The sequence below is a fragment of the Calonectris borealis genome, chromosome 11, assembly GCF_964195595.1.
Source record: "Calonectris borealis chromosome 11, bCalBor7.hap1.2, whole genome shotgun sequence".
NCBI classification, from domain to species: Eukaryota; Metazoa; Chordata; class Aves; order Procellariiformes; family Procellariidae; genus Calonectris; species Calonectris borealis.
In genome coordinates this window covers 7,317,245-7,343,771 of record NC_134322.1, presented here as the reverse complement: position 1 = coordinate 7,343,771, position 26,527 = coordinate 7,317,245, and the positions used below count along the sequence as shown (strand labels likewise).

General features: G+C 50.6%; 2 protein-coding genes across 2 annotated transcripts in view; both read left to right on the top strand.

Annotated features, from left to right (window-relative positions):
* ST8SIA2 (ST8 alpha-N-acetyl-neuraminide alpha-2,8-sialyltransferase 2) overlaps positions 1-17,591 on the top strand; it is a 31,163-nt gene extending 13,572 nt beyond the window's left edge. The window contains exons 2-6 of the mRNA XM_075159504.1: positions 1,794-1,856; positions 3,835-3,963; positions 4,497-4,754; positions 6,997-7,290; positions 17,164-17,591. Coding sequence (XP_075015605.1) covers positions 1,794-1,856; positions 3,835-3,963; positions 4,497-4,754; positions 6,997-7,290; positions 17,164-17,449 — 1,030 coding nt within the window. The 3' untranslated portion in view covers positions 17,450-17,591. The remainder of the gene's footprint in view (positions 1-1,793; positions 1,857-3,834; positions 3,964-4,496; positions 4,755-6,996; positions 7,291-17,163) is intronic.
* Positions 1-26,527, top strand: part of CHD2 (chromodomain helicase DNA binding protein 2) — a 309,839-nt gene that overhangs the window by 128,028 nt on the left and 155,284 nt on the right. The gene's annotated exons all lie outside the window — the stretch shown is intronic.

Genomic DNA, 26,527 nt, shown 5'->3' with positions numbered 1-26,527 from the left:
TTGTCCTTTCGCAGAGATTGTGAAGCAGCACTTATTCAGGGAGCAGCATTTCTTTTTCTAAAAGCCCTTAATCCAATCCCTATCTGTCTTAGAGCGAGTGTGAAGGAGTGTGAATCCCATTTGGAAGGCTCCTTCAGAGGAGATGTCTCTGAAAGGATGCATGGTTTGCACGCTAATCCAGTCTGCTCCCGCACCCCGCGGTGAACCCCATTAAAGCGGAGGCTTGTTAAATGCCGGTAGGCTCTAGGAATAAGCTAGACCTGCTGTTCCCTTGATGCACCAAAAAATGAAACGGCTCGCTGACTCTCAGGTTTGTCAAAGGAGAGAGGAGAGTGTCGGAGCAAGAATCGCTCTGACTCGGCCGTGGATGGTCTCCGGCAGGAGGGAGGAAAGGGACGACCGTCACGGCATTTCCAAGGGTTTGATGTTACGCAGTCCTGAGGGCTGTGCTCAGCCGGACGAAGGGATCTACATCGTATCGCGCAAGTCTGAAAATCTTTTTTGATGGCACCAGACGTTCATGCACTCTATTTCTTTTTCATTTATGTCTAATGCATTTGGGATTATTTCAGGGAAATACGTGCTCCTGAGATACGTTTTCCTTTAAGGTGTATATTTCCAGGTAACAATATTTCTGCTGGGAGAGAATTCGGTTCTCTTTACGAGCATGTTCATTTGGATATCTGTGCAATGGAAAGAATAAACCAGAGCAATGAGCACGTGGCAGTTAAAATGTCTCTGACTAGGAGCCCAGCTCCCACTGAGCGTCACAAAGTGGGCGACTGGGTCTTTGTGAGCCCTTTGAAAATAGCAGGCTAAAGCAAGAAGGGGCTCTGCAGCCAACAAGACCAATACTTGTATGTATTTATTTTTAACTGAGGATTGACAGGTCATATGAGTGGTACCGGTTTCTGAAGGGGCTTGGTCCCACCTATTCTTCATCAGTCTAGCGCCGGGTGCTGGAAACTTTGGCTCTCTGTTCCCACAGGTCTTGCTCAGGCAGGTCTGGCACCCTGGTCCTTATGCAATGGTGTCAGGCCATGGGAGGGACAAGGCTGTCACTTGAGGTCTCAGCTCCAACATGCAAGTGACTGTGCTGAGCTGGCCTCATAGCTTCAGCCAGGTTACACCAAAGGTGAGGACAAGGACACTTGTGGGATCAGAAAGGGCTGGAACAGGGCCCCAGATCTGGCCGGGGTCACTGCGAGCCATGAGAAGGCGCACTGTGAGGACGAGGTCTCCACAAGTCACCCAGGAGGCTGGTAGCTCAGTCTGGATAAAATAGAGATGTTGGGTGGTCTCAACTGAAAGCCCAAGATGAAGACAGTGGTGGGAATCCTGTCCAGATCATTCAGCTCGGTCCCCACCTGAGAAGGACAGGGGAAGTCCCTTGGCAACCTGGAGGTGGAGGAGACCTCCTCTATGCACTGCTAACACCTGACTCGTAAAAAAAAGTAGAGATGTATTTAATGCAACCTGTAGGCTGCATGCTGCTTTGATGATGGAGACCAGATGTCTTTGACGGCTGGTTAGATCACGCAGGTGTTATTAATTGGGTTGGTTAGGAGCTTTTTTGCCAGAATGATTTTACGGTGGCAGTAGGGCAGCAATGACGATGGACGTGAAAAGCCCTTCACAGGCGCCAGGACATCTCCCTTCTGGATGGGGTGGGACGCGAACGGCGCGGCAGTGTCTCCGTTCAGAGCCCTTCAGAGCAGGATCTCTTGACTGTTGAACAATGCTTGGCAAAGAGGAGCTGGGTTTATAAATAATGCATTTCCTTTGTCTTGCAGGAGTTCTGGAGGCAGAGGTACAATCAGATCAGCTGTGAACAGCTTACATAGCAAATCTAATAGGTTTGTAAATTAGATTTTGTGTTCATTTGTTTTTGCTGTAAGGCAGCTATTAATCTGCTTCTCCTCTTCGCTGGATAGTGCTGTTCTTATTTTGCAAATGTATCTGTTTCTTTTCACTTCTGCTTTGCATTTTCTTAATCGTTTCTCCCCCTCCTTCCCCCAGTTCAGTGCAATAATCATTTGCAAATAACCAAGGATCTGCAGGTTGCGGTGATTGAGAGAATGAGAAAGAGAGAGTTACTTATTGTGAAAATAAGTCAGTGATAGAGTTGCCATTTTCGTAGTTTTACTACGTGCTATTAGAAGAGCGATCACTGCCTTTGACATCAGAACTTCATTCGGTTTTATTGTAATGCACTTCAGTAACGTCGCTCCATTGCAGAGTCATTTCGTGGCATCGCAGCTTCATTCGGTGTCTCTCTGTTATTTTTACAATAATTTCGTGTCAGCCCAGCGTTACCAAGTGACACGGTTGCAAAGCTTGGTGCCACCACGCGAGAAAGGAAGGGTGACGTCATTCTGTGATGATGTCGTCACGAATGATCGAAACACAGAAAATGGACAAAACCAAAAAAGTTGTAGTTATTCCCAAGATTTCTTTACCCTATTCCCTTTATGATTTTTCACACCTTATAAGTAAGCTTTGCAAGACAGGAGGTGATATGGCCAAATGCAAGATGCAAATAAATCCCACAGCCTCGACTGGCAGCCTCTGGAGAGGTACTTTACAAACACACACAAGGACACTGGCAGCCAGCATTTATAAACACATTTCCTTGCCTTTCGGAAACGTTAGACAGTGTGTCCTCGGGAGCTCCTTTTCTGGGCTGGAGATGTGCTCCCAGGAGCTGGATGTTGTCCGTGAGCTTGGGTCGCCAGCTCTGCCCCATCTCTCACTCTTCTCCCTCCTTGGGGTTTACACGCTTTTTATAAATGTATTTATTTACAAACCATTTCCCAGCCGGAAAAAGCCCTTTGCACTGGAGGGCGAGAGTCCCTTTAGCTGATAGCGAGTGCTTTGGCTGTGTTTTTTTCAGAGTGCTCTGAAGTGTGAAGGTTTTTTCGGGGCTGCAGACACATGCGCAGCTTCTTGATGAGGTGCTTAGGTATTCTTTTTGGAGGGCGGCTGGCTGGAGTCAAATACTCAGAGGCTCCCTTAATTCATACCATTTGATGTAAATGGCACTGGAGAGCTGGGGTTGATTCGCTGCTTAGAGCAGGGATTAAAAGCTGGGATCTCCCAGTGATCGTCTCCAAACCGCAGCATCTGACTGTTGCCCGTCCCCCTGCTCGTTTCTGGGTCTGGAGCAGGCGATACGGATGCTGAAATCCTCGTGCTCTCCTCTAACCGGGGGGAAAAGTTCTCAGCGAGCCAGCCTCCCCCTGTTCGGTACGGGATGCTCGTAGCCCAATCTCACAAGCGGTACCCAGCTCAGCTAAATTAATTTCTCCTTTGGGTGAAGTGAAGGTTGCACTTCTCTGACGAGGATTTTAACCCGCTGCAGGAGCTGAGCTGGCTCCACGTTGGGCTGCTCCTGCGCGACCCCGAGGCAGCAGGTCGGCGACCTTGGCTGCCCATGTAGGAAATGTCTCGGTGAATTTTGGGGGCTCCCCGGGGCTCTGGGGTGTCTTGTCTGTGAGCGTGCATCCGCCAGCCTGTCTTTGCAGAGCCTGCTTGTGGTTTTGTGTGCATGCGTTTCGACAGCTAGATGTGTATGACTGTGTTTTCTGTAGAGCTGTGCCCGGCTGTAAGTCTGTGTTCGTGTAAGCGAGCAGGTATTTAAGGATTTGTGTCTGTCTGCTTGAGTGTAGCAGAATACAAACAGGCTTTCAGTTCTTGTTTAGCTAATAACTACAATTTTGCTTTTCTGATGAAGTTCGAATTCCAGCAGCCAGAGCCGGAGACAGTGATTAGAAGTGCCATCGGGATGCTAACGGATCCTGTCTCTCTGCCTCTCCCTGTCTTTCTTTTCTCTAGAGCTGAAGTAGTAATAAATGATTCTTCATCTCCAGCTGTTGTTGACAGAAGTAATGAAAGCATTAAGCACAACATTAAACCAGCCTCATCCAAATGGAGACACAACCAGACACTCTCTTTGAAGATCAGGTACTGGTAATTACCTATAGGACAAGAGACAGATTTGGTCCTCTCCAGTGCAAGCTGGCAAATTGCCTCTGTATATCATCTAAAGAAGTCGAGGAAGAAATAAAAGGCTTATCTCCTGCTGAGCTAGGCTTCATATCTGTAAGCGATCGCTTGGAAATGAATTCTGGGCTGAACCAGCTGGCCTTGCAACGGCGAAACAAGAAGTACTTGAGCCCCCATTTTCCAGGCCAAGTGGAATTAGTGTGTGCTGGCGGTGGGCCGTGGAGGGGGCATGGAGACCCTCTCCCCAGGGTAAATGCAGGGACCCCCCGCTAATGGTGGGCTGGCCGTGCTAGCCTGCCCCGGGAAGGGACGGGTGGGGAAGGAGCAGGCATTAAGATGGAGTTATCTGTCTGAAAGCTGTTCTTGGAGACCATCAGTCGGCTGGGACTGGCCACGGAGTGAGGGCGGGCAGGAGCAAGAGTTCGTCTTATGTATGACCCAAATTATCTCTGTACCTCACCTGATGGGGCTGTTTTCTTCCCTGTCCTCAGGAAACAGATCCTGAAGTTCCTGGATGCGGAGAAGGACATTTCGGTGCTGAAGGGGACGCTGAAGCCGGGGGACGTCATCCACTACGTCTTTGACAGGGACAGCACCATGAACGTCTCGCAGAACCTGTACGAGCTGCTGCCCCGCACCTCGCCCCTCAAGGGCAAGCAGTTCCCCACCTGCGCCATCGTGGGCAACTCGGGGGTCCTGCTCAGCAGCGGCTGCGGCCCCGAGATCGACGCGCACAGCTTCGTGATAAGGTAGGGGCCCACGCCCTGCCGCACGGTGGGGCTGGGGGGGGCTTGGGGAGGGTTCGGAGAGGTGGAAAGGGACTGGAGTCCCAATCCATGTGGTGCAGCCCCATGTGCATGTGTAGAGTTCACCGATGCGAACGTCCTCCTGCCAGCCACCAAGTGTCCTTGCAAATGCACCCCATGTGCACCATGAACCCCCCAGGGCACCATTAACCCCCAGCACCCCCAGACCCAAGCGCTCACTCCTCTTTTCCCACATACTTACCCTCTTCCAAATAAACCCTGTCCTGGACTCTCCCACGGAGACAAGCTCGATCCTTCCCCAAGTCACTTCTGCCCTCCAGCACCGGGTGCCCTGGCACTGCGCTTGTGCACGCCCGGGTCTGACGCTCCCCTGTGACCGCTCCATCCCCAGCACCGGTGGCCCCGCAGATGCGCTGCCCCATGGAGCTGCAGCAGCAGGTCCTGACCCCCACTGGGGCACACAGCGAATTCGCTACAGGAGATGCTTGAAGTGGAGAGGAGGAGCGCGCCTGCCCTCCCATCCCGACATCTGTTAGCTGAGGGGCTGTAGGAGTCCGTTGATGATTTATGTATGTGCAGACATTTGCTTTCCGGCGAGTCTATTATGAAGACAGCCCAATCCGTCAGCGGCTCGCAGAGGCGGTCCCCAGCGTGACACGGGAACGAGGATAATGTCACCTCTGCCCCCTGCTCAAGCCCGGCTGCTCCAGCCTGCCTGGCCGCCAGCCTGGCTGCGGGGATGGGGCGTTAGCGTTTGCATCCTTAAGCGTAACCAGAGCGAGCAAAGGGAAAAATTGCTTATTGCAGTTCTGGCAAAGTTCAGGGAGGGGCTTTCGTGTCCAGGGAGCAAAGTTGCAGGAGAAAAGTTTTTCTGGGTGTAAGGATTGGGATTTTGAGCGACTTCTCCCCAGCCATGTATGCTAGTACAGGTCTGGCATGGACGCGCTCTTCGCGCCGTAGGTTGTCTGAGCCACCACTTGGACCTGCACCTTCCTGAGGAGGGTTTGCTCCGTCCAGGCAGCCTTTTCAGCAGGGTTGGCTGTGAGCAGTGATGGGCTCTGTGTCCAGGATACAGCTTCGCTCTTCAGATCCAATGTTTATTTTCAGTGATTTTACTCCTGCCATGAGTGGCTCAGAAGGGCCCTGCGTGCCAGTAGCTGGATTTTCTTTACACCATTCTCTTAGTTTCCCCATCTGTAAAGTAGGGAAAACAGTAGTAATGGCTGATTATCGAGGCAGATGGTTAGGATGCAATTCCTGCTCGTTAAATACTGTAACTTCACTGTAAAACGCCGCAGGAGAGCACAAAGTGTGCGAACACATGGGTACCCTCTGGTTTTCACTACGCTGGGGGAGCATCTCTCTGCATCCCCCCATCAACTGGTCCCCAGTGCCATTTACCCAGGGCCACGTGCACGGCACGGCCACGGCTTAACGGCCGCGGATCCCTCCTCAAGGAGCTGTAGGAAACCACCGTATAACGAGGGTGATTTGTTGGCAGTTTATCCCACAGCCCCTCAGCCCTCATCCCTGGCGTGGCACGGGAGCTCCCCGGGGAGCGCGTGTGCCCGTATCCGCGTGCGCAGCCTGAGAGGAGGCATCAATTAATACTACAGAAAGAGATGTTTTTTGAAGGTCACAGCCTCTAGACAGCCAAACCCTGCGGAGACCATGTCCTGGCATCCACCTCCCGTTTCTGTCATTATCGCTGCCGGTGCCACCGGGTCTGCTGTTAGCAGAGATTCACCAGGAGGAGAAAAGGGACTTGGGGTAATATTACCCCAGCAGGACTAGAATTACGAGGCGAGCGCTTTCCTTGCGTGGGAAAGGCCGTTTCGTTTCAAATCTGCTGTGGCAGCAAAGACGGGAGGTTTGTTGCTACGTGTTATTTTTGAACAGCACCAGAAGAGATACCGATCCGTACAAACCCACCCACCAGACACCAAAGTTATGTCTCTTATTAGCATTGCCTTAGAGGAATATGCGCACACATGCCAGCACGTTGAGGAATGATGACCTGCTATTAAGATGGCTCATCATTACCAGGTCAGAGCCTCTCTAATTTATTGCAAGAGACTCATTCTCCCTCCTCCTCCTCCCAAAAGCGAGGGCGAATGGGCACATCTGTCACTGGCACCGGCTTTTGGCATCAAACACCCCTCGTGTTTGTCGCTGCCCTCTCTCACGTCCATTGCCAAGAGCTGTTCGGTGTTTCACTTTGCAGGTGCAATCTGGCCCCTGTCCAAGAGTACTCACAGGACGTGGGCATGAAGACGGACCTGGTGACTATGAACCCCTCGGTCATCCAACGGGCCTTCGAGGACCTGGTTAATGAGACTTGGAGGGAGAAGCTGCTGCAACGCCTCCACAGCCTCAACGGCAGCATCCTCTGGATCCCGGCGTTCATGGCCAAGGGGGGCAAGGAGCGAGTGGAGTGGGTGAACGAGCTCATCCTGAAGCATCACATCAACGTCAGGACTGCCTACCCCTCGCTGCGCCTGCTGCACGCTGTCCGAGGGTGAGAGCGTTTCTGGTGTGCTCGGAGCCAGGATTTCGTGGGCTTCCTGAGCTGGAGGGCGATCGATGGGTTTGTGCTGGAGGCAAACGGCGCGAGCTGTTTCTTTCTGCAGACTGCGAGGAGGACTCCACGGGCAGTGGCTGGTCCCTAGATGAGGACTGGAGACCACCTCGCAAGCAGGAGCTCCCTGCTCTGCTCTTTGAGTGTGAGGTCTTTTAGCCATGCAATATAGTGAGCCTATAGAAGCCGAGTCTTCCAGCACTTTGCTGGCTGTAAGCCTGGGTGTCACCATGATAACTCCCCAACTTACAGTTAGGGCTCTCCTTGGAGGAATGTGCGTGTGTTGTGGTTTGCTGAGCTAGTGACAAGGTTTGTCACCTTGTGCTTGAGTGACACATGCAAATCTCACACAGCTCCTCAGGTCAGGGAGCTCATGGCAGCCCGGACAGGCTTGGTGGTGGCAGAGGACTGTTCATGAGTAACCTGGATGCTCTTGTAATGGTACTAATTGCGCTGCTCATCTTAAATGACCAGCCCAGGGAAGGGACTGACATGATCTGATCCTCCTGGTCAGATAAATAGGGCAGGGTAGGAGTGAATGGATTTACTGGGAGGGAAGGAGGGGGTCTTTCTGCTCCCTTATTGCAACTTCAGGCATGTGGGAGACACAGGTGTGGTGGGGATGGGGAGGTTATAAAAGAAAGAGAGCTCCAGGGGTGAGAGTTCCGTGTAAATAGGTTGGGGATGGGGTAGGCTCTTGCTTTCTTGCTTTATTTCTCTGGGGAGAGTCATGATTCATTAGACGTTTAGGGAGTCTAGGCAAGCGGTGGCTTATGCTGGAGATGGCTTAGTGGCAGTAGTTGTCCTCTCCGATCCTGACTAGCCTCTGTTGATCTCCCGGGATGGGAAATCACTCACGTAGCTGGTGCTCCCACCTCTAAGCCTCAGCAGTAATGTTTCTTGATCGCTTTGAGCACTTCTTGCCCTGCACACCTCTGAGCCTGAGCTCTTCTGGTCAGTTGGTCCATGTTGGGTGTTGCTCTGTCCCACCTCAGTGGGACAGTGCAGGGGGTGGGCACAGGACAGATTTTGGGGTCATTTCCCACAGGAGCAAGCCTAAGGGGGTGTTCCGGGAAGAGGGGTGTGAAGGCGGGCTCCGCGGGCGGGCTGGGGGCAGTGGAGGCTCTGGTGCCATGGTGCATCGCAGGCAGCGGTAACGGGCAAGAAGAACCATGTCTGCCCCAAGTGCCTGTGTTTGAGGCTTTCCTGGGCCAGAGAGGCATCTTAAAGAAACAGCTGGCTTTGAGGTAAAGAAAGGGAAGGAAATCATACCACAACTCACAGAAAGGGAGCAAGGGGGGAGGAAAAAAAAACCCCACAACCCAAATTCTGAGCTATTTCTAGCTGTAATTGACTTACTTTCATCTGTCAAAATAGAATTAAGCTCCTGTAATAAGCCCTTTAAATCAACAGGCTGCTAATCCTGCGCTGGCAACCTTTCCCGGTGCCAGAAACTTCCCGTAGGAAGCTTTGCGGAGGGATTGGCAAGGGCTGGGCATCGCTTTTCTGCAGGAGAAGAGGAGGATGCCTCGATAAGCTCTGCTGCTGAGATTATCTTCCAACTCGCGGCACCTCCCTGACCCTCCTGTGCTGCAGCCCTGCGGTCCGGCCGGGCTGGCTGGCACTCTGCTTGTCCCTGCGTGTCTCCCACAGAGCAGTGTTGGAGCCACCACCAGGTCCTGCCTGGCTGGAGGGGATGCAGGGATTTTGAGACAAGCCCAAGGGTTCAGCACTGTCTCTCGGTGCCCGGAGCGATGCACCCCTCTCCCTCGTGACTGGGAGTAGTGTCTTCCTTTTGTACGTGTTAGTGTCCCCATGGGTTTTAATGGGGTCTCGTGCAAGGAACGTGGGTTTGGACTTCTGAAAACCTACTGGGGCTCAGAGGGATGCACCAGTCAGACCAGCAAGTGAGCGAAGTAGCCAGCGTTGTTGGGGATAGATATGGTACCAGCACGTGGTCGGACGCTGGCTGATGCTGATGACAGGCTCTAAGTACTCAGTCTGAGCTACAGCCGAGACCTCGATCCTATCCTTTGGGCTGGTGGCCGTGCTGTGGGGCGATGGGGAAAGGTGGGTCATGGCTGCACTGAGGCAGCACTAATTCAATTATAACCGCAGAAGCCGGTGCTAATCCTCGTCAGGGGTGGCCCTCTAAGCCAAGGGAGCTGCTGCCTGACCTGCCCTCCTGCTCTCACACTTATCAGCAGGAAAACAAGGATGCCTACTAATTAACGATTAATATAATTAAAACTGCAGCCCCCTCAGAAAGCCAGAAGTGATGGGAGCACTTCAACGCCTACCCAGTGTGTTGTGGCCTGGCCAAGGAGCGGTGCAGAGGGACCCCCCAGGGCTGGGGGGCAAAGGGCTGTGCTGTTCTGGGGGGAGGCTAGGTGAATGTTAACCCTTTCCTTGGCGTGCCTCCTCAGGCTTGGGCTTGGATGGATGTAAGAGTGATTCAGGCAGTATTGAATGAACTGGCCACAGCTGAGGGAGCGGGCGTGTGCTGATGCTCTTGGTGCTATAGAGGAAGTCTCTCAGGTACCTATAGGGTTGTCTTGACCATCTGCTCAGGGTGATTGATATGATGTAGTCTGGGATGAAGAAGGAGTCTTTCCTCAGGTCAAACTGACCAGAATCACTAGGAGTTTACTTATCCATCTTCTGTGATAGTGTCTAATTCCTATGATCTTCCTATATTTTTGCTTATGAGCTCTTTGCTGTTACAGGGATATGGTCTCCCACGACTCCCTCTGTCTCTCCAGCTCTCTCTGGGGAACGTGCCGGCTCGTAGCATTACACTTTCCTTTGACAGATCTGAGATTTGTGAAACGAATACATTTTGTGGCATGTAGCATGCAGCAGAATTGATAATCCACAAAGCCCCAGAGAACATCCCTCATGCTGCAGTGGGCTGCAGTTGCAGAGATGTCCTGTCTTCTCCTTTGCTGGATTAAGCTCCCCTTTATAATCTATCCTAAGTTGATTTGGAAATCACAAAGAAATGGGGGAAGTCTTTCAGTCAAGACACTCTTTTTTTTTTTTTTCCCCCCCAAGGAACAGCACTCTCTACAAAGGCTAACATCTCGGCCAACTTCAATTTGGCTACAAAAGCTTTGCCTTTTCTCTCCTTCCTTCATTACCAGCGAAATACATTTGTGAGTTCTTGACTCCTCCTTGAACCACAGTATTTATTGTCCTGTTCTGCTTTCCCTCAGACCAGAATGCATTTCGGTGGCAACTGAGCATTTCCTCCTATAATTTTCAGTGCATTTGGGGCATTTGTAGAGCGTATGTTGCTGAGATAAGTAAAAAGCATTTGGTTTCGTTGTCCTTAACGGCATCATTTGAGACATCGCCTTCCTAGCTGTGAGGGTGCCTTAAATGTTTGCCGATAGCTTTTTGTGTGGATGATTCTGGATGGGCTGTGCAATAGGACGGAGGCTCTTCTTACACGGTTATACTCACCATCTTCACACCAGGAGGGGAGAGAGCCATCAGCATTTCGACGGAGGAGCTCAGTAGGAAGCCAAGTCACTACCTCAGGCTGAGGAGGAAAGCTGTGCCATGGCAGGGAGCCAGCTCACGGGGACGGGGACGGTGCCATGCGTTTTGGGGGTGCGTGACTCACTTCGGAGCGATTCTATAAAATGTCTCCTGAGCAATTCATCTGGCGAGTGCAGTGCTCGTCTCCTGGCTGGGAAGCAAGCAAGCCCTTTATAAGTCATCTGTTAGCGTCTCCAAAAAGCCTTGTAATCCCTATTGCCAAGCAGCTTTTGTCAGAGAAATAGCATGAAATGCAGGAAGCAAGGGAAAATAATTGTGTCTGGAGGTTTGACTATCACTCCTTGCGGAGAATTCATGGACACGTTTCAGTTTGCCTTGTATAATCTAGTCTAGCATTTCTCACTGTGTCCATCACGAGGGTCTCTTGGCAGTAGCCAATTCTAATCCCGTAAGATTTTGTTAAGAGCTTCTTGAAAGAAAAAAAAAACTAAAAAAATCAATAAATCTGCCAGCTCCTTGGCTAGGTCTCCCATTAGGTTTAACATCCAAATAGCCATGACAGTTCGCCTTGCAAAGTGTTGCTTCACGACAGTGATCGCCTTGCTCAGGGTCCGTAGCTTGCAGAATGCAACTCTGCCACGTACCCTCAGAAGTGCAGCCTGGTGGGGCATAAGGTGGATTCATCTTTGCTTCAGATGTCTCTCTAGGTCCTCACACCCAAACAACATCTAAACCTTTGCCGATTTTTCAGGGCAATGCTGCTCAGATGCTGCCTTTCGCATCTGTGAGCCATGGTGGAAACCCTCCCCTGGTCCCTCCTCGCCTGGCGTCCTGGTTATGCCGCATCCTTGCTGACAGCCTTGCCTTGCTTGTAGGCATGCAGGACACACGTGTGCAGGTTATTCTCCTAACCTGTTGCTTTGATCGCATCACCCCGCTCTTCCACATCCCTCCATGGACTTCTCTTTCTCTAACACATCAAACCTAAGCTGCTGCTTTTCCTTTTCACTGCTCTCCCAGCTCATCTTCTCTCACTCTCTGTCTCGAGATCGGTTCTGCTGTTGATTAGCCAGCGTCACCCAGTTGTGGGGTTTCTAAACCAGCTACTTCATGCTTCCTCCCTTGAGGTCCCTTACACTTACAGGGGCTCCTCCAAAATATCTGCCCCCGGGGACTTGTGCCTTAAAGCCCTTCCTCTCTGGTCCCACAGAAGGTTTAAGGACAGTGGTCCTGCACTCAGGTGAAGGATGAAGATGACCAAAGGGTGTAGGGGGTGGAAATAGCCATTCACAAGTGTGTGACGGGGGTAGGATGTGGGGGACTACGAACACCCCATAAAGCCACGCGTGGGTTAGATCAGTGGATATCCCACAAATAAATCCTTGTGTGGGCAATTATTCTTGCCCCTTCTGCACTTGAGGCACATTGTAGTTGTACCCGAGCTTTGGCGTGTTTGCACTGGGACCCCAAGACAGTTAATTTGTTCCGGTTAATCGGGAACAAGATTTAGTCTTTTCTTTGTCAAAAGAAGGGGAGGGGCATAGGAAGGAAAGGGGAAAGAAATAGAGTAATCCTCTTCCCAGTTACTTTCCTCCTCTTCTGTCAGTTTGGAAAGGCTTTAACTTGTGGGTGTTGAGTACCACGTGTGTTTGAAAGGGCATCGCAGAGCTCAAGACTGGAGGAGAAAAGAGTTATTTATCCGTGACTCAGCGTTGATTTGCTTGCACCAAGTCACCAAAACCAGACCCAAGTCACACATACAGATCCAGTCTGGATATAGAGGCGTGATTTGGTGTTTGGGCTTTGCCCAGCCTGGGGATAAAGCCCAACTCTGACTCTAGATCCAGCTTTTGGAGTCAGTGTTAGCATGAGTCTGGATGGGGACCTGCCCATTCCTACCCGTCCAGCGCAGATCTCATCACTATACGTGGCTCTCAGCTATTTTGCTGGAGGTGACAGAGGAGACTGGATACACGGACGGAAAAGGGCTGGGAGAAGCTGGATGGGCGATAGCTCCCTGGACTCCAGCACTTCATCTCCACCCACCCAGCAGCCGGGATACGTGCTGTGCCCTGCCAGCACCGGCGGGTCCTGTCCTCGCCTGCACCAGCCTGAGTGCGGAACGCTGTCGGGGCACTCGCTCTGATTGTCTGTAGCTGGTTTTTCATGAGTATTAATGGGGGGAGGATGTGTGTGGCGGACTGATAATGTGCTTCTGACAGTCAAGGACTAGCACCTCCACAACAGCTTGTGTTTGTATCGCGCTTTTATGAATAAGCTGTTTTAAAAGGGTCTGAAATTGCATTATTTCAGCTATCCTGATATGTATCACTAAATAATGCAGCTGATACTGCTGAAACTTGATTTCTTCATTGACCTGAGTTTTTTATTTATTTCATCAGGGCAATGGATTTTCTTTGCATTTTATCCTGCAGGTTAACCCTTACCTGGAGGGTACGAGTTACTTTAGGGTTTTCTCAGACACGTCAGGAGGTGGTGGGTGAGCACAGAGCAGGACCCTGTCCTCGCTAGCGGTCCTCAAACACTGCCTGTGGGGAGGAGTTTTGCACCCCGCGTTTCAGCCCAAATCAAGGCCAGGCTCTGCTCCCTGAACTCGGTGATGCCGGGGGAGGATGAGCGCTGCCAGCGCGGTGGGGTGCGTGCTCCAGATGTGCGATGTGGAGGCTGCCACCTCCCCTGGCCCGGGTGGGAGCTGCGGCTTCTTAGGGGCAGTTTCAGAGCATTTTATCTCCTGAAGGATTCTGGGCTTTAAGATCCAAATACAGCGGTCGCTTCCCCTGTGGCTGCAGTGCAGCCCCCTCATAGGAGACATACGCCGGTGCTCAGGCAGCCGGCAGCAGTGCTATGCAGTTCTGCTTAGGAGACTTCTTAACTTTCTTGAAAACCTTTTGGAAAATGGATGTTGCTGAGGAGCAACCAGAACCACCTACCAGCTAGGATGAAACTCTCTGAGCTGCTCTTCTTGAAGCCTCTGTCCTTGGCTACCATCAAGTATTAGTTCAAATAGGTGCTAGGGCTTGTGTCTAGGCTGCCTCCTTACAAAAGGTGGCCTTGAAGATCTGGTGGCGTTTTCCATCTGTCACTATCGTGATCTGAAACAAGAGCTGTCTTGGACAGTTTTTGCCTGACAGCATCACGGTTCCTGTTCATGGCTGCATCCCGCTCAGGCACCAGCCTGTCTCTGTAGCTGCTTCCACCCCTGAGGGTTTATTTACAGACACGACACAGCACCAGCTTTTGAAGGAGGTCCACGCTGCGAGAACGGCTCTGAGAAAGGAAGTATTGGGTTTCAGAACTGCTCTTTGCTCTTCTCTTTTAATTGCTGTCTCTTTTCCTAAAATGTTGCAGTTAATAGTTATGGTGATTGGTGTAGCCAATTTGAAAAATAATTACTGCCTGCTTCAAGATTATCTTTCCTTCTAATTAAAATCCCGGACCTCACATATTAAAGGTGCGCTGTTGACACAGCATCCCATGTGCGCCCAGACAACCTCATTTGGATTTACAGAATTAATTAGGTTTTATTTCCATCCCCAGCTGTTCTCTCCTGCACCAGGAATGTGGCCGTTGTCTCTGTTGGCCAGTGGTGGGAGGGAGAAGAGGGAGATCTTCCTGCATAGCTCTCACACTCCCATTACAAACCAGTCATTAAAAAGTATTCCTCAGACCTCACCGGAGGATTTCCCGCCTTCAATGTCCAGGAAACAAATTGCAAGTGCTGTGGCAATGATTTGGGCATCATATATTATGTGTGGGTGGGCTGGGACAGCCTGGAGTCCCTCACCCCCTCCCAAAGCTGCAGCCAGCAGCGAGAGTTTATGATGCTGTAGGAGCGAGGTTTGTCATCCTTCTCGTTTTCGCAATGCCATGCCTGCAATAGAGGGAAATACAGATAAAAGAGCCTGGTTTTTAATTTTTATTATAAGAAATTGAATTGTCATTGTTCCATACCCAATATTGAGTGAATGCTCACTAGCTGCGTGTGCTGAGGTGGATACACGGGGTTGGTTTTGGCTGCTTTGGGTGCTGGTTGCGCACGCTTGTGGTAAGGTAAGGCTGTTTGTGCGTGCTGGCTTGCAGAGGACAGTGTAATTCTGTAGGGCGCTTCTGTGTTTGAGCCAGGTCATTTTTGTCATCGTTAATACACTTGAAACATTGGTGGTCACATGAATGTCCTATACCCGCGTGCAAGGGTCATGTCATCATGCTGTCAAGGTCGTTGTACGTTCATAGAGTTTTTACCGCCTCTCAACAAAACCCGAAAGTTAATATTTTGGGCAGGTCACCAGTATCTTTCTGTGCTCCAGCTGGTAAATTGATAAAAGGAGAGTTTTAAGGCTAAAGCAGCTGCAGGACAAACCCAGACAGTTGTTTTCCCCCAGAGCCAGCCAGTTAATGTGGCTTGACTGTTCTTCTCAGGTAGTTTCCCTGCTGCATGAGGATACCCTAATTCACAGTGTTAAATGGTTGTGATAATCTCCCATTTCTCTCCGCACGCCAGGGATCTAATGTGCTTACCCGTAAACTCATCAAGGAGGTTGTTTTATGGCTACCTGTGGGAGAAGATTGCCTTGGCACCGCAGCGAGCTTTGCTGGGTCCCCATAGCGCAACCCATATGGCCGGGCAAGCCCAGAAAATGTTGATGCTGTGATTCTGAGATACTGGTTCTCACCAGTTTTCCCCCAGTTTCTTGCTCCTTTTTCGTGTTGGATGCTGAGGAGACGAGTCAGGCAAGGAGGACCTCCCCAAAACATCGTACTAGTCTTTCACTAAAGCTACAGGTGCTTGGACACCCCTGGGGTGTGGGACCCCAGTAAACCCTGCCGTGCCCTTCCTGCGCACGCAGAGGCAGTCACTCTGTTTCCAGAATTTGATTCACCAGAAAAGTCAATTTTTCTCTTATCTGGCTGAGAACAAGCAAGTACGTTTTGTGCCTTGGTTGCTAAATTTTAATGCCTTTCGTGAAAAGCTAATTTGCAGGATTAAGGCTCAGCTCTCCCAAGGGTTCCCGCTGTCTGAGTGCCAGACCCTCAGGAGCCCAGAGAAAGTGCGAATGAGGAGCAAGACACTTCCCCTGGCTCCGCGTGCGACAGCAGGACCCAGCTCAGGATCCCAAACCTCTGGGTGAGAGCACAGGAATGCCACGCGCTTTGCTCCGCTTCCTCGTGCTTTTTATCCAAAGCGCTGCCAGTCACTCAGCGGAACTCAGGCCCTTTGAAATACCTATTAAAAATAATCCGAGGGCTTGAAAGGGCTGGGACACGGCGGGCTGTGCTGCCCGCACCATCCCTGCCTGCTGCGGGGCAGCGCCGGCATCAGACATGCTGGGGGAGAAGGGATTGCACCCAGGGTGGGGACATCTTCTACCTCCCCCAGACCTTTTTCTTTCTGATTTTGCTCCTCTGACAGTGTCTTTCTGCTGAGCAAACCAGATAAATTGCCTGTGCCATAAATGCTGGAAACATCTTACAGGGTGTTGATGCTGCAATAACTTTTATCGGCAGCCCAAAATACAGCTGCTGATCCCATTTCTGCTCGTGCATCGCTACAGGGTGCCTCCTTCCCCTCTTCTTTTTGCCATCCCTCATAAAAACTAACGCGCTTTTCAGCAGCGAGCACAGCTGACCTCCGTATTGCATATTATATATTGCAATATGCCGTATTGTGTATCTCGTGGACTGATGTTGCAGCGTGTGGTGATGTATTTTGGTCCAGGATTACAGTGGCAATCGCTGGGTGTAATGGGAACACAGCAGTGTGTTTTAGCTCTTTCAGCCTGGTGACCCTTTATTCCAAGGCAAACGTTTTTACGGCCCTGTTGTGTTTACTCTCAGAGTAAAAATCTTCCTTCATCAATGAAAATCGTCAGCGCGCGTGTGTGAGAGCGTGTCTGCTTCGAGGGGTTGCTGGAGTCTACTCGACACGTGGATGGTTTGGTCTGTGGTATTGATCTCCCGGGTTGATTGGAAGCTAATTGTATGCTGAAGTACTGAAGGCCACCGTTGCATGCAATTTGTTTCCCATAAAGGATTGCCGAGGCATGAGATGCCTCAATGCCATAGCAACAAGTGTGATGTAACCGCCAGACAGAGAGCAGGAGGATGCTTATTCATGAAGCAATCCCTAGAGAGGCTTTTTCTTGGCATGGAGAACTCGTCTGCTAGTCAGAAACCTCTCACTTTGAATCACCAATATATCTCAGTCAGAGGCTGGAGAGAGAAAATGTGCAAGACACGAGCTCCGTGGCGGGGGGGAATAACACGCTTTCCTCTGCTCTCCCTTTGCAGGTACTGGTTAACGAACAAGGTGCACATCAAGCGACCCACCACCGGCCTCCTCATGTACACCTTAGCCACTCGATTCTGCAACCAGATCTATCTCTACGGCTTCTGGCCCTTTCCCCTGGACCAGAACCAGAACCCGGTCAAGTACCACTACTACGACAGCCTGAAGTACGGCTACACCTCGCAGGCCAGCCCGCACACCATGCCCTTGGAGTTCAAAGCCTTAAAGACGCTGCACCAGCAGGGAGCCTTGAAGCTGACTGTGGGGGAGTGCGATGGGGCCACGTAAGGGTGGTCCCCGGCCGCGTTCCTGCACAGCCACGGGAGGAAGGGGAGGGGGCGGAAAGGACGAGTGGTGCCTGGTGGGGTTGGTTGTCTTTGTTAATGCGCAGAACAGCGACACAAATATATATACGTGGTACCTATATATATTGACCTGAGTATTATAACTGTTTGGTGTTCACCAAGGAAGGGGCAGGAGAGATGCGGGAGCATCTGGCGTGACTGGCCTGGGCAAGACCCCTTGCCGTGGGCTCGGAAGGGCGTTCGACCTACGTCCGAAACGTATGAAGATGGCCTTGGTTTTTGAGGGTATGTTAGGTGATGGGTAAACGTTAAGCCGTTTGTCGTGACTGGTCCAAGGTTGGTAGTTAGTTTGTTTGGCCAAGGACGCCGGCGCTGGCGCTCTGCAGCGAGGCACGTTCTTGGCCCCGTGCTCGTGGCGGGGAGGGGAAGGGGCAGGGAGCGGGGTGGGCAGGGAAGGTTTGTTGGCGGCTCTCACAGCGGGGGACTGCCCGCAGCACCGAGCGGGACCCGTCTGCTGCCCAGCAGGGACCGGTGCCCGGCAGAGTCGTGCGCAGATCCATCCGAAACACGGACCACCGGGCCGAGCGCAGCCTTCGGAGAGGCAAGGGAGAAGCCTCCTGGGCTGCGCTTGATCTCCGGGAGGTGGTGGGGAGCCGTGCTAAGCTGATCCCGGTGCCATTGGCTTGGAGAGGCCTCCAGAGAACGGGCGCATTGGCGTTGAGCCGGGCGGTCGGTGAGGAGGATGCTGAGCATGTATTTTCTCTTCCTTTCCTAAGGAGCAATTTAGAAAGGAGCAAAGATGCTGGAACGTGGCAGGAAGGAGGTTTGCTGCCGCAAACCGGCACCATTAGTATTAAGTGTCTTACCGTGCCACAGTCGAAGACACTCAACATCTGTCGGGGCTCGTGAAAACCATAAGTACATCTAGCTCTTAATTCCCAAATGCCACCTGCTAAGCAGCCTGCCTTCTCTGCCCCTCCAAAAATAACCGCTGAAATATTGGTGATAGGCCTGAGACCCAGCCAAGCAGAAAGATCGCAGGACTTCAAGGAACTTTGTCAAGTCTAAATAATTTATTTTCACTTTCCCCACAAAGAACCAGCACGCAGCGCTGGATTCCTGAAGTCCCGCTCTCTCCTTTCTTTCAAGCTCCCATTAGCTCCTACTCTGAACAGTTAAATAGGATGTCAGATGGATCTTGATGGGATGCTTGCCTAGTGATGAACGTCAAAGAAATGGTCTTTGCCCATTTTTTTTTTTTTTTAGAGAGAAAACCCAAAATACAAAGAAGTTTTTATAACCACATTTGCTTTTCTCCTAAATTTTGGGGTTTTTGAGGGAAGCAACTAGATTGGTCTGATTAGCTTCTAATTTTTTGTGCTTCTGTAGCCTACTCTATTTGTCTCCTAATTAGTGCTCAGTGCCAAAATGCAGGTGAGTCCGGGGTTCAGTGAATGCAGTTTGGGCTTAATTTGTGGGAGAGCAAATAACACTACACAGCCAAGCCTCGGGCACGCGCTGCAATGCTTTCCTGGCTGGGTTTCATCACCTTTGTGCCTCCTCCTGCTGCCCTGGTTTTTAAGTTAAAAACTGTACAGTTTGGGGCTGAAATACTTGACATTGTTTCTTTAACAAAACTGAGTGCTTCAAGTGGTAAAAGGAAAACCTCGCTTTCATCTTTTGGGATGTAGAAGCTGCCGTACCCGTAGGAGCCTCCTAGTTAGTGTCAGATGACGATGTCTAAGATTAAGGGACAAGCAACATCGCAGTGGATAAATGTGGGCTAATCTGCCATCGAGGGGGTGTTTCTTTCCAACTCCAGAAAATTAATTATTTTATGTATTTTTTTTAAACCTGGCTTCCCCCCCTCCCCCCCCCCCCCAAATTTTGACTTGAGTTTAGTTGCACGATAAAGCTAAACCTGGCTGTGAACCTCAGCTTAAGCTGTTGGGGTTTCCTGAGATAGGAGGAGACAGAGAGTCAAACGGCAAGGTGGAAGCAGTCTGCAATCCCAAGGGGCTTCCCGCGATTCAGGAGTGGTTGTTAAAGCTGGATAATTCCCTGGTTTGTCCCCAGCGCGGAGGAGGGACAGAGTAGGGATGAAGCCGCAGGGACTGCTAAAGCCAACTGTTGTATTGAGGGGCCTGGGCCGCGGTACTGATTGCTGTTAGCAAACCTTCTTTTTAAATAAAAATACAAGAAATGAAATAAATGTGCGGGGGTTTTATTTTTATTTTTTATTTATTTTCATTGACTAGAAGGGTGAGAAGTAGGGCAAGACCATAAAATGCCATGCCGATTAAATGGGGAGACCCTGTAACCTTCTTTGCCAGTGAAGGAGAGGGGAAGGCTGGGCTTATTTGCCCACCTGGGGTGGATGTCGGTGCTCTGCCGGGGGGACATCCAAAGCCACCAGGGTGTCCTCACTGTGCCTACAGAGATTACTGAGCGGGATCCAACAGCAGCACAAGGGGGGTGTGCTTGGGGGGGTTGAAAGGGGGTGGGAGAAGCGATTTCTGGTGCCCTTGAAGCAGCTTCTGGGTCAAAGCACAGGCAAGTCACCGGCAAAATTATTCAGGGGAATGAAATTGCTACTGATGTTTCTATTCCCAGAATGGGTCCTGCTCACCCCAATTTTAAAAATACATTAAACCAGCTATTGAAATCAATGGCTGAGCTCCCATTTCACCTCGCTGCCATGCAGGTTGATCCCTGCTGAGTATATGTGCACCAAAAAACTCTAGAAATTTCCCCTTGCTTTGGTGAGCTGTAAGCGGCTCCTCAGTTTGGAAACACGCTTTATCATCTCCCTTCCCAGCAAAGAGCCGGGACCTGGCTCCACCAAGCCCCAGCCCCTGCAACTTGGCAAGCCGGGAAGCCCATGTGCTGTTTATGAGCAGCAGGAACGGAGTTTCGGGTTCACCTTCTGCTCCGCGCGGGGAGCGGCGGTGCTTGCAGTTGGTGGATGCTTTTTGGGCTATTTTGGGGCAGCCACCAGCCGTCGAGCAGCCGCGGGGCTGCAGCAAGGCAGCTGCCAGATGCCATGGGGACTCGACGGCCGCACCAGGCTGCTGCCTGATGAATTTCTTCATGCCCAATTAAGGCTCTCCTGTCGCCAAGAGTGAAACAAAAAAAGAGTATTGATGCTGTTCAGGCAGGGATGCAGGTGCACGTGTTGCACTGTGAATGTACTTACTGCCCTGAATGACAGTAGCAGCTCCCTTCGGTCTTCGCTCCTCTGTCCCAGTACTCCCTCCAGCAGCGAGGCCAGCTCAAACTGGCGATGGTGGTGGCTCTGGGACGGGGAACTCCCTCTCATGGGTTAGGTACATTTGTGCCAAAAGGCCTTTGGATGGTAACAAGTGACCTGAATTTGTAAAATAGAGGTAACTTGAGTCTCCACCCAGCTAAGCCCACAGTTCGGGGCTGTGTTTCTCAGCGTGTCTTTGGGGGCAATAGTTTAATGGGTGCTTCTGGCCAAACCCAACGTCCTTTTCCTCGCCGTGTGCCTCTGGTGCATTTTCCCCTTACGCCAGCTTGGGGATAAGAGTCTGGTCTTGCCTGCTCAACCAAGCCATGGCCAGAAGCGCAGCTGCCTGAATTGCTTTTCTTTTTAATCGTGGTTCGCTTGGTTACATCCCAGCCTTCAGACCTGCCACATGCTTCTTTGTGTCTCCGGGCTAACAGCCAGCCCAGCCATGAAACCTCACCGCACCCTCCGACGCTGCCGAGCATTGCGGCAAGCGCACGCTCCCTCCTGTTTTCCTCTCCCCTTAATTATTCCAGTGATTTTGGTCCCTGATGAACGAAGCTCGAGGAGCGAACCCGGCATTACAGACCTGTCCAGGCTGAACAAGGATCCTTCAGAGAAGAAGTTTAATTCGGCTCTCGCCGCACTCGTTGCTCTGTGCGTGTGCTGCAGAGCCATGCAGAGGAGGAATGCACTAGCACAGCACTTCTTTTCTTCCTATAAAATTATATATACATATATATTGATGCGGCTGTTGCTCTCCTGGGGGAGATCTTGCCTGTATCTCACACTGGCATGGAGTACGGCTCCGCTGGTCACGCTGCAAAGTCCGCAGGCTCCATGCTGCCAAGCTCTTCTATAATTAATGCCTGCGCTGCCTTATTTAAAGCTGACTTGGGTGAGTGGCAGCGGCTCCTCTGAACTGCGGCGCGGGTCCCCGGCTGCCTCCCGCACCCCCCAGCCCGTCGCCCGGGCAGGGCTGGCAGGGGCACGACATCCCTCCTAGCCGCCGGACGAGAGGGATGGAGGAGGGACGATCGCATCCCCCCAGTGCTTCATCAGCCGCGTCTCAGGGCAGGGTCAATAACCAACCCTCTGCTTCCATCACAGCCCAGATAATTAGAGAACAAAGTGCAAATAGTCCTTGTGAATCAAATTACAATTTTTAAAAATTTTTTTTCAAGCTGCCTGAGGAGTTTTTTAGTGCTAAGAAACAACTGAATCTTTTTTTTTTTTTTTCTGAGATACCAGTCTCGCAAACCAGAAAGACGCAATATTTTGTTTTGAAGGTATGATGAAAATTGTTTTCATTTTTACATTCCATTTTGGATACTGCTTGGGGATAACACTGAACACTGTGAGTCTCACTTAAATGACTTAAATGGTTTCAGTTGACCCCAATATGAATTCATTTTTAATTTTGTGCAAAATATTCTCAAAAAGGTTGCATCATCTACAGATCTTGATATATAGATGGGGTTTTTGACCACCACTCTTTTTAAAAATTTAAACGATGCAATTTCATGCTAGAGAGGCTTGAAACTATGGAAATTAAAGCTTAAAGCTTTGAGAGACCCACAGGGACGGCAGGGAAGTGGTTTGCTCCGGAGTGCCCCTCAACATCAGGAGGTAAAACCAGGCGTATAACCACGGTCTCCTGTGTAATGCTTTGTTAAACCACACGGGTTTTAGCTCTTTCAGTGTTTTGGTTGCTTTCCTTGTTAGGTTTCTCACATTTATGAATGGTTTATTAACACGTATTTTCATCTCTAAATGTTACTCTATTGCCCTTGGCACCAGACAGCAGAATTTCACTTTGGGGTCCCCCTTTTGACCACATCAAACGCTTTCTAGCTTTCCTTTTCTTCACCTTTACTTAATCTTATTTTTCCCAATGAAAACAACTGAGCACCCATGAGCTGGCAAGTCTCCTCTGCCACTCCAGTACCGTCATGGGATGGCTCGTGTCCAAGCTCCACGTTGGGTCATCTCCTCGCTGTGGATACTGCAGCACTCCCAACCTAAGCTCCAGGTTGGCGAGGCCACCACCAGCGGGGAATGGACTACATCTCTTATTTCTCCCCACTCCAGACAGTTGCGTCTCACCTATGTATGCAAAGAAAGACCTTGGACAGAGGCCTGAATGATAACCAAAAAAACCATCATCCTCTCAAGAGGATGGACTGCTCTCTCAGTATTAGCAACATCAAGGCATTCAGCAATAAGCTCCTTTTCCAGCTGGGAATAACTCAGCTCCATCAAACCTAGCCCGATGCACAAGCAAAGCCGTCGCATGCCAGTTACATTCACAATCCAGCTGAAGACAGATGCATTTAGCTGCTTAACATCATCTCCAAGCAAATCTACAAGCACTTCTACAAGAATCACAATCAGCACCCACCAACCCTTCCCACCGGGATGCTCTCACGACCTTGTGCATGAGCTGAGAATAAACACGAAGTAACAGCATGGATGGAAATACCTCCCTCTTGATTAGAGTAGGAATCCCCAGCACCCAGCTGCAGCTCTCTCTAACCCCCTAAAAAAGGCACAGGGCAGGAGCAGAGCATTCGCCCCGGCCCTGCATACCCCCGGGATGGCCGGGGAGATGCCACCTTAAAGGAGATACCAACCTCCTTTAAGATTGCACAGTGCAGGCACTGCATTTAACGCTCAAAACAGGACGGACTCTGTCCGTTGCATTGTACGGATGAGAAAAACACAGACTTTGAGCAAGGATCAGGCACCAGGGCAACAGTGTCCCTAAATGCCAAAAAGCAGCTGGGGGTCTTGTCCCCCCCCCAGAGTGCCTGGCCAGAACAAACTGCCGGTGCTGCCAGAGGAGTGCAGCCAGCAATAAAAGTTAAGTCCCTCTATGTTGAAATGGTGGCAGGCCATCTGATACTAATCCTGTGCCTCCAGCAAACAAAACCTCCCAGGCGTTGTGAAATATCCACAGCTATTTGCTGTTTTGGTTGCCTGGAGAAATTCCTCCAGCGAGGGCCGAAGAAGCACTCCATGTTCTTGCACAACCCAGGCAGCAAAGGTTAAAGCGCATTATAGGAGTGTAATGGGTTTTTTAACTAGCACTCTGGAAAGCCTGACACGCTGCTTTCTAGAAAATGTTGCAATTTAGGCTTCAGCAGGACCCACAGAGGAAGGAAAATATTGTGCTTGGACCATCAGTCCTGTAGTGTCTTGCTGCACAGGTTCCAGATGAACTTGCTTAACTCGGCTTGTGTCTGAAAATGACTTTGGATTTGAGATTGCTAGAAAAGAGGAGAAGAGGCATGCTCTATTCCTGGACTGCATATTAGCGTTCCATATGGGTGCAGAGCCAAAGCATATGGACCTCCATCTGTTAGGCAGGCCTGGCCTGGCCCAATGGATGGTTTGTAATGCACGTAGATTCATCCAGATTTGGGATTCCTCCAAAGCAAGAGGCGAGCCAATGACTCAAATATTGTGTAAAGCCATTGAAACTAATGGCACTAAACAACAGTCATTTGTCTCCTGTTTGATTTTACTTGCTGTAAAATAATGAATTCGTTATGGGGGTGGGTGAATGTTGTGTTATGGATGGAAGCTTTGACGGAAACATGGTTAAAAGAAAACAAAACAAAAATCATCCTAGTTATTCTGCATCAGCTTACTGCAGTGTATTATTCCCCAGAAAGTAAGCTGTGTCCTTCAACTTCAATAACACGGCATTTATGCTCCATCTGTGATCAGATTTAAAGAGGTTTGCAAGCATAATTCACAAAACCTTCAATGACAAATTCAAGGAAGCTGGAGAAAGGACTCTCGAAGTTCTTCCATAACTAAGACAACTCTAGGAAAAATAAACTTTGCTCCTACAAGGTCTGTATTAACCACAAGCCCTGGACTTGGATGTTTTCTTTTCTTTAAAACAAATGATGAGCCCCAAAAGACTCCAGGCCTTAGCACGCAATGTTGTTCCCTGCATCAAGAAGCCAGCGTGTGGTGGGACACATCTGATCTTGCTGAAGTCAAGAGGCAGCTTCCACCACGCCCAGTGGCACCACAATTTCATCTACCGCTTCAGAAGGTCACATCTCTATTTTGAAGGATGGACCTCGGCAGCTCAAATTTCAGGCACCATGCTGGAAAAATTTCTGCTGAATTTTTTTGCAGAATTGTATGGGACACATGATTAAAGCCGTGGGATGACCACCAAGGAGATGGGCTATTGTGTCAGCCCCTGGGAGAGTTCATAGCAGAAAAAAAAACCTCACTCCACTGAAAGAATTAATTACCATGCATGTTAGCTCTGTGGTTTGGGGAAATTACTGTGGCCTGATTTCCTTCAGCGCTTTTATTCCTGGCTGGAGACCAGGGGAGTTGTTGAGGTTGCTGACTTAAGACACTGTAACAAATGCCTAGAAATGACTGGGCAGGCGTTATGATTTGTGACCTGTGTGTCTTACCTGCCTCGAGTACGGGCTTCACGGCATCTTTTCTCAGGATTTTATGGAAGGGGCTGATTTACAAGCACACCAGCCTGCTCCCGGGCTTTCCAGGAAAGACCAGGAGGGCACCAATTTCTTGGCTGAGAACTATCTGAGAAGCCATGCAGCTCTGAACACCCTGTGGTTTATTTTTGGAAGAAGTCAATTTGGTAATTGCATGTGTTAAATGAAATGCAATTAGGGATGGAGAGAAGGTGTTAGGTGTGTGTTGGCATGGGAGCCAGTTCCAGGCCAAAGGATCTGTTAGAGATGTGGAGCCCTGGGTGTGCTGCAGGGCAAAGGGGGCAGAGAGGAGGTGCTGTCGGGGCGCGCGGTTATTTATGAGTGTTTCATGTGAAACGGGGTATGGAAACACTTGCATCTGTGATGTGTCTTTTATGGTCTTCCCAAGGTTTTAATTAAAAACGCAATAAAAGCAAAACTATAGGAAACCAGGATGTTTTAAAAATCATCTGCTGTAAATTGTTTTGTAGGGGGGGAAAGAAAAATCAAAGAACAATTGTTTATATAAAAGCGTTCAGGACACGGAGTTCACATGGAGAAATAAACCCTTTGGGAAAGGTTTTCCTGTTAGGAAGCACGTGCTGCACAAGACAATAAAGTGCAGGGGGGCTTCTGTGCGGCCACGGGGATCTGCCGAGCGGCTGTTTCCCCATCGGATACATCTGGCCACCAGAAAGGCAGTACACGGCAGAGGATGGGGAGCGGGACCACGCGCCAGGAGGTGGGATGCGGAGGACGTTGGGATTGGGGCTGGGATGATCTTTGGATGGCTCAGAGGGGTTTCAGCTGTAATTTCCGAGTCAATACAGCACGATGCATTTCGTGCTTGGTGACAGATGCCCGAAAATCATTTTGCGCAGCACCTGTTGCCTCTGATAGAGGCCACGGGAGCGAAACGCTGGTGCATGATGGAAGGGAGTTAATGAGGCCCGGAGAGGCTGCTGCAGGGCGTGCAGGCATCTCGGGCTGTTTTAAAGAGTTATATGAGTTTGGGGTGGTTCACGGCCTTGGAAGGGATCAGGGGTTTGCTGCCCACTGCTGTGGGTGCCATATGAGTTTGGGGTGGTTCACGGCCTTGGAAGGGATCAGGGGTTTGCTGCCCACTGCTGTGGGTGCCCAGTCCATCTGGAGATAAATGCAGTGGGCATCCCCGTGAGCTGGACCCTTTCCTCACGCCCCTGTGTATGCACATTTCTCAGCACACCCCCGGTGCACACCGAGCCCGCTGACCGCCCCAGCGCTCCCTGGCTCTTTCTCCATCACTCCCGTGACCTTGGTGCCTTTACGTCTTAGTTTTTACTGCACGTGTTACTTAGCT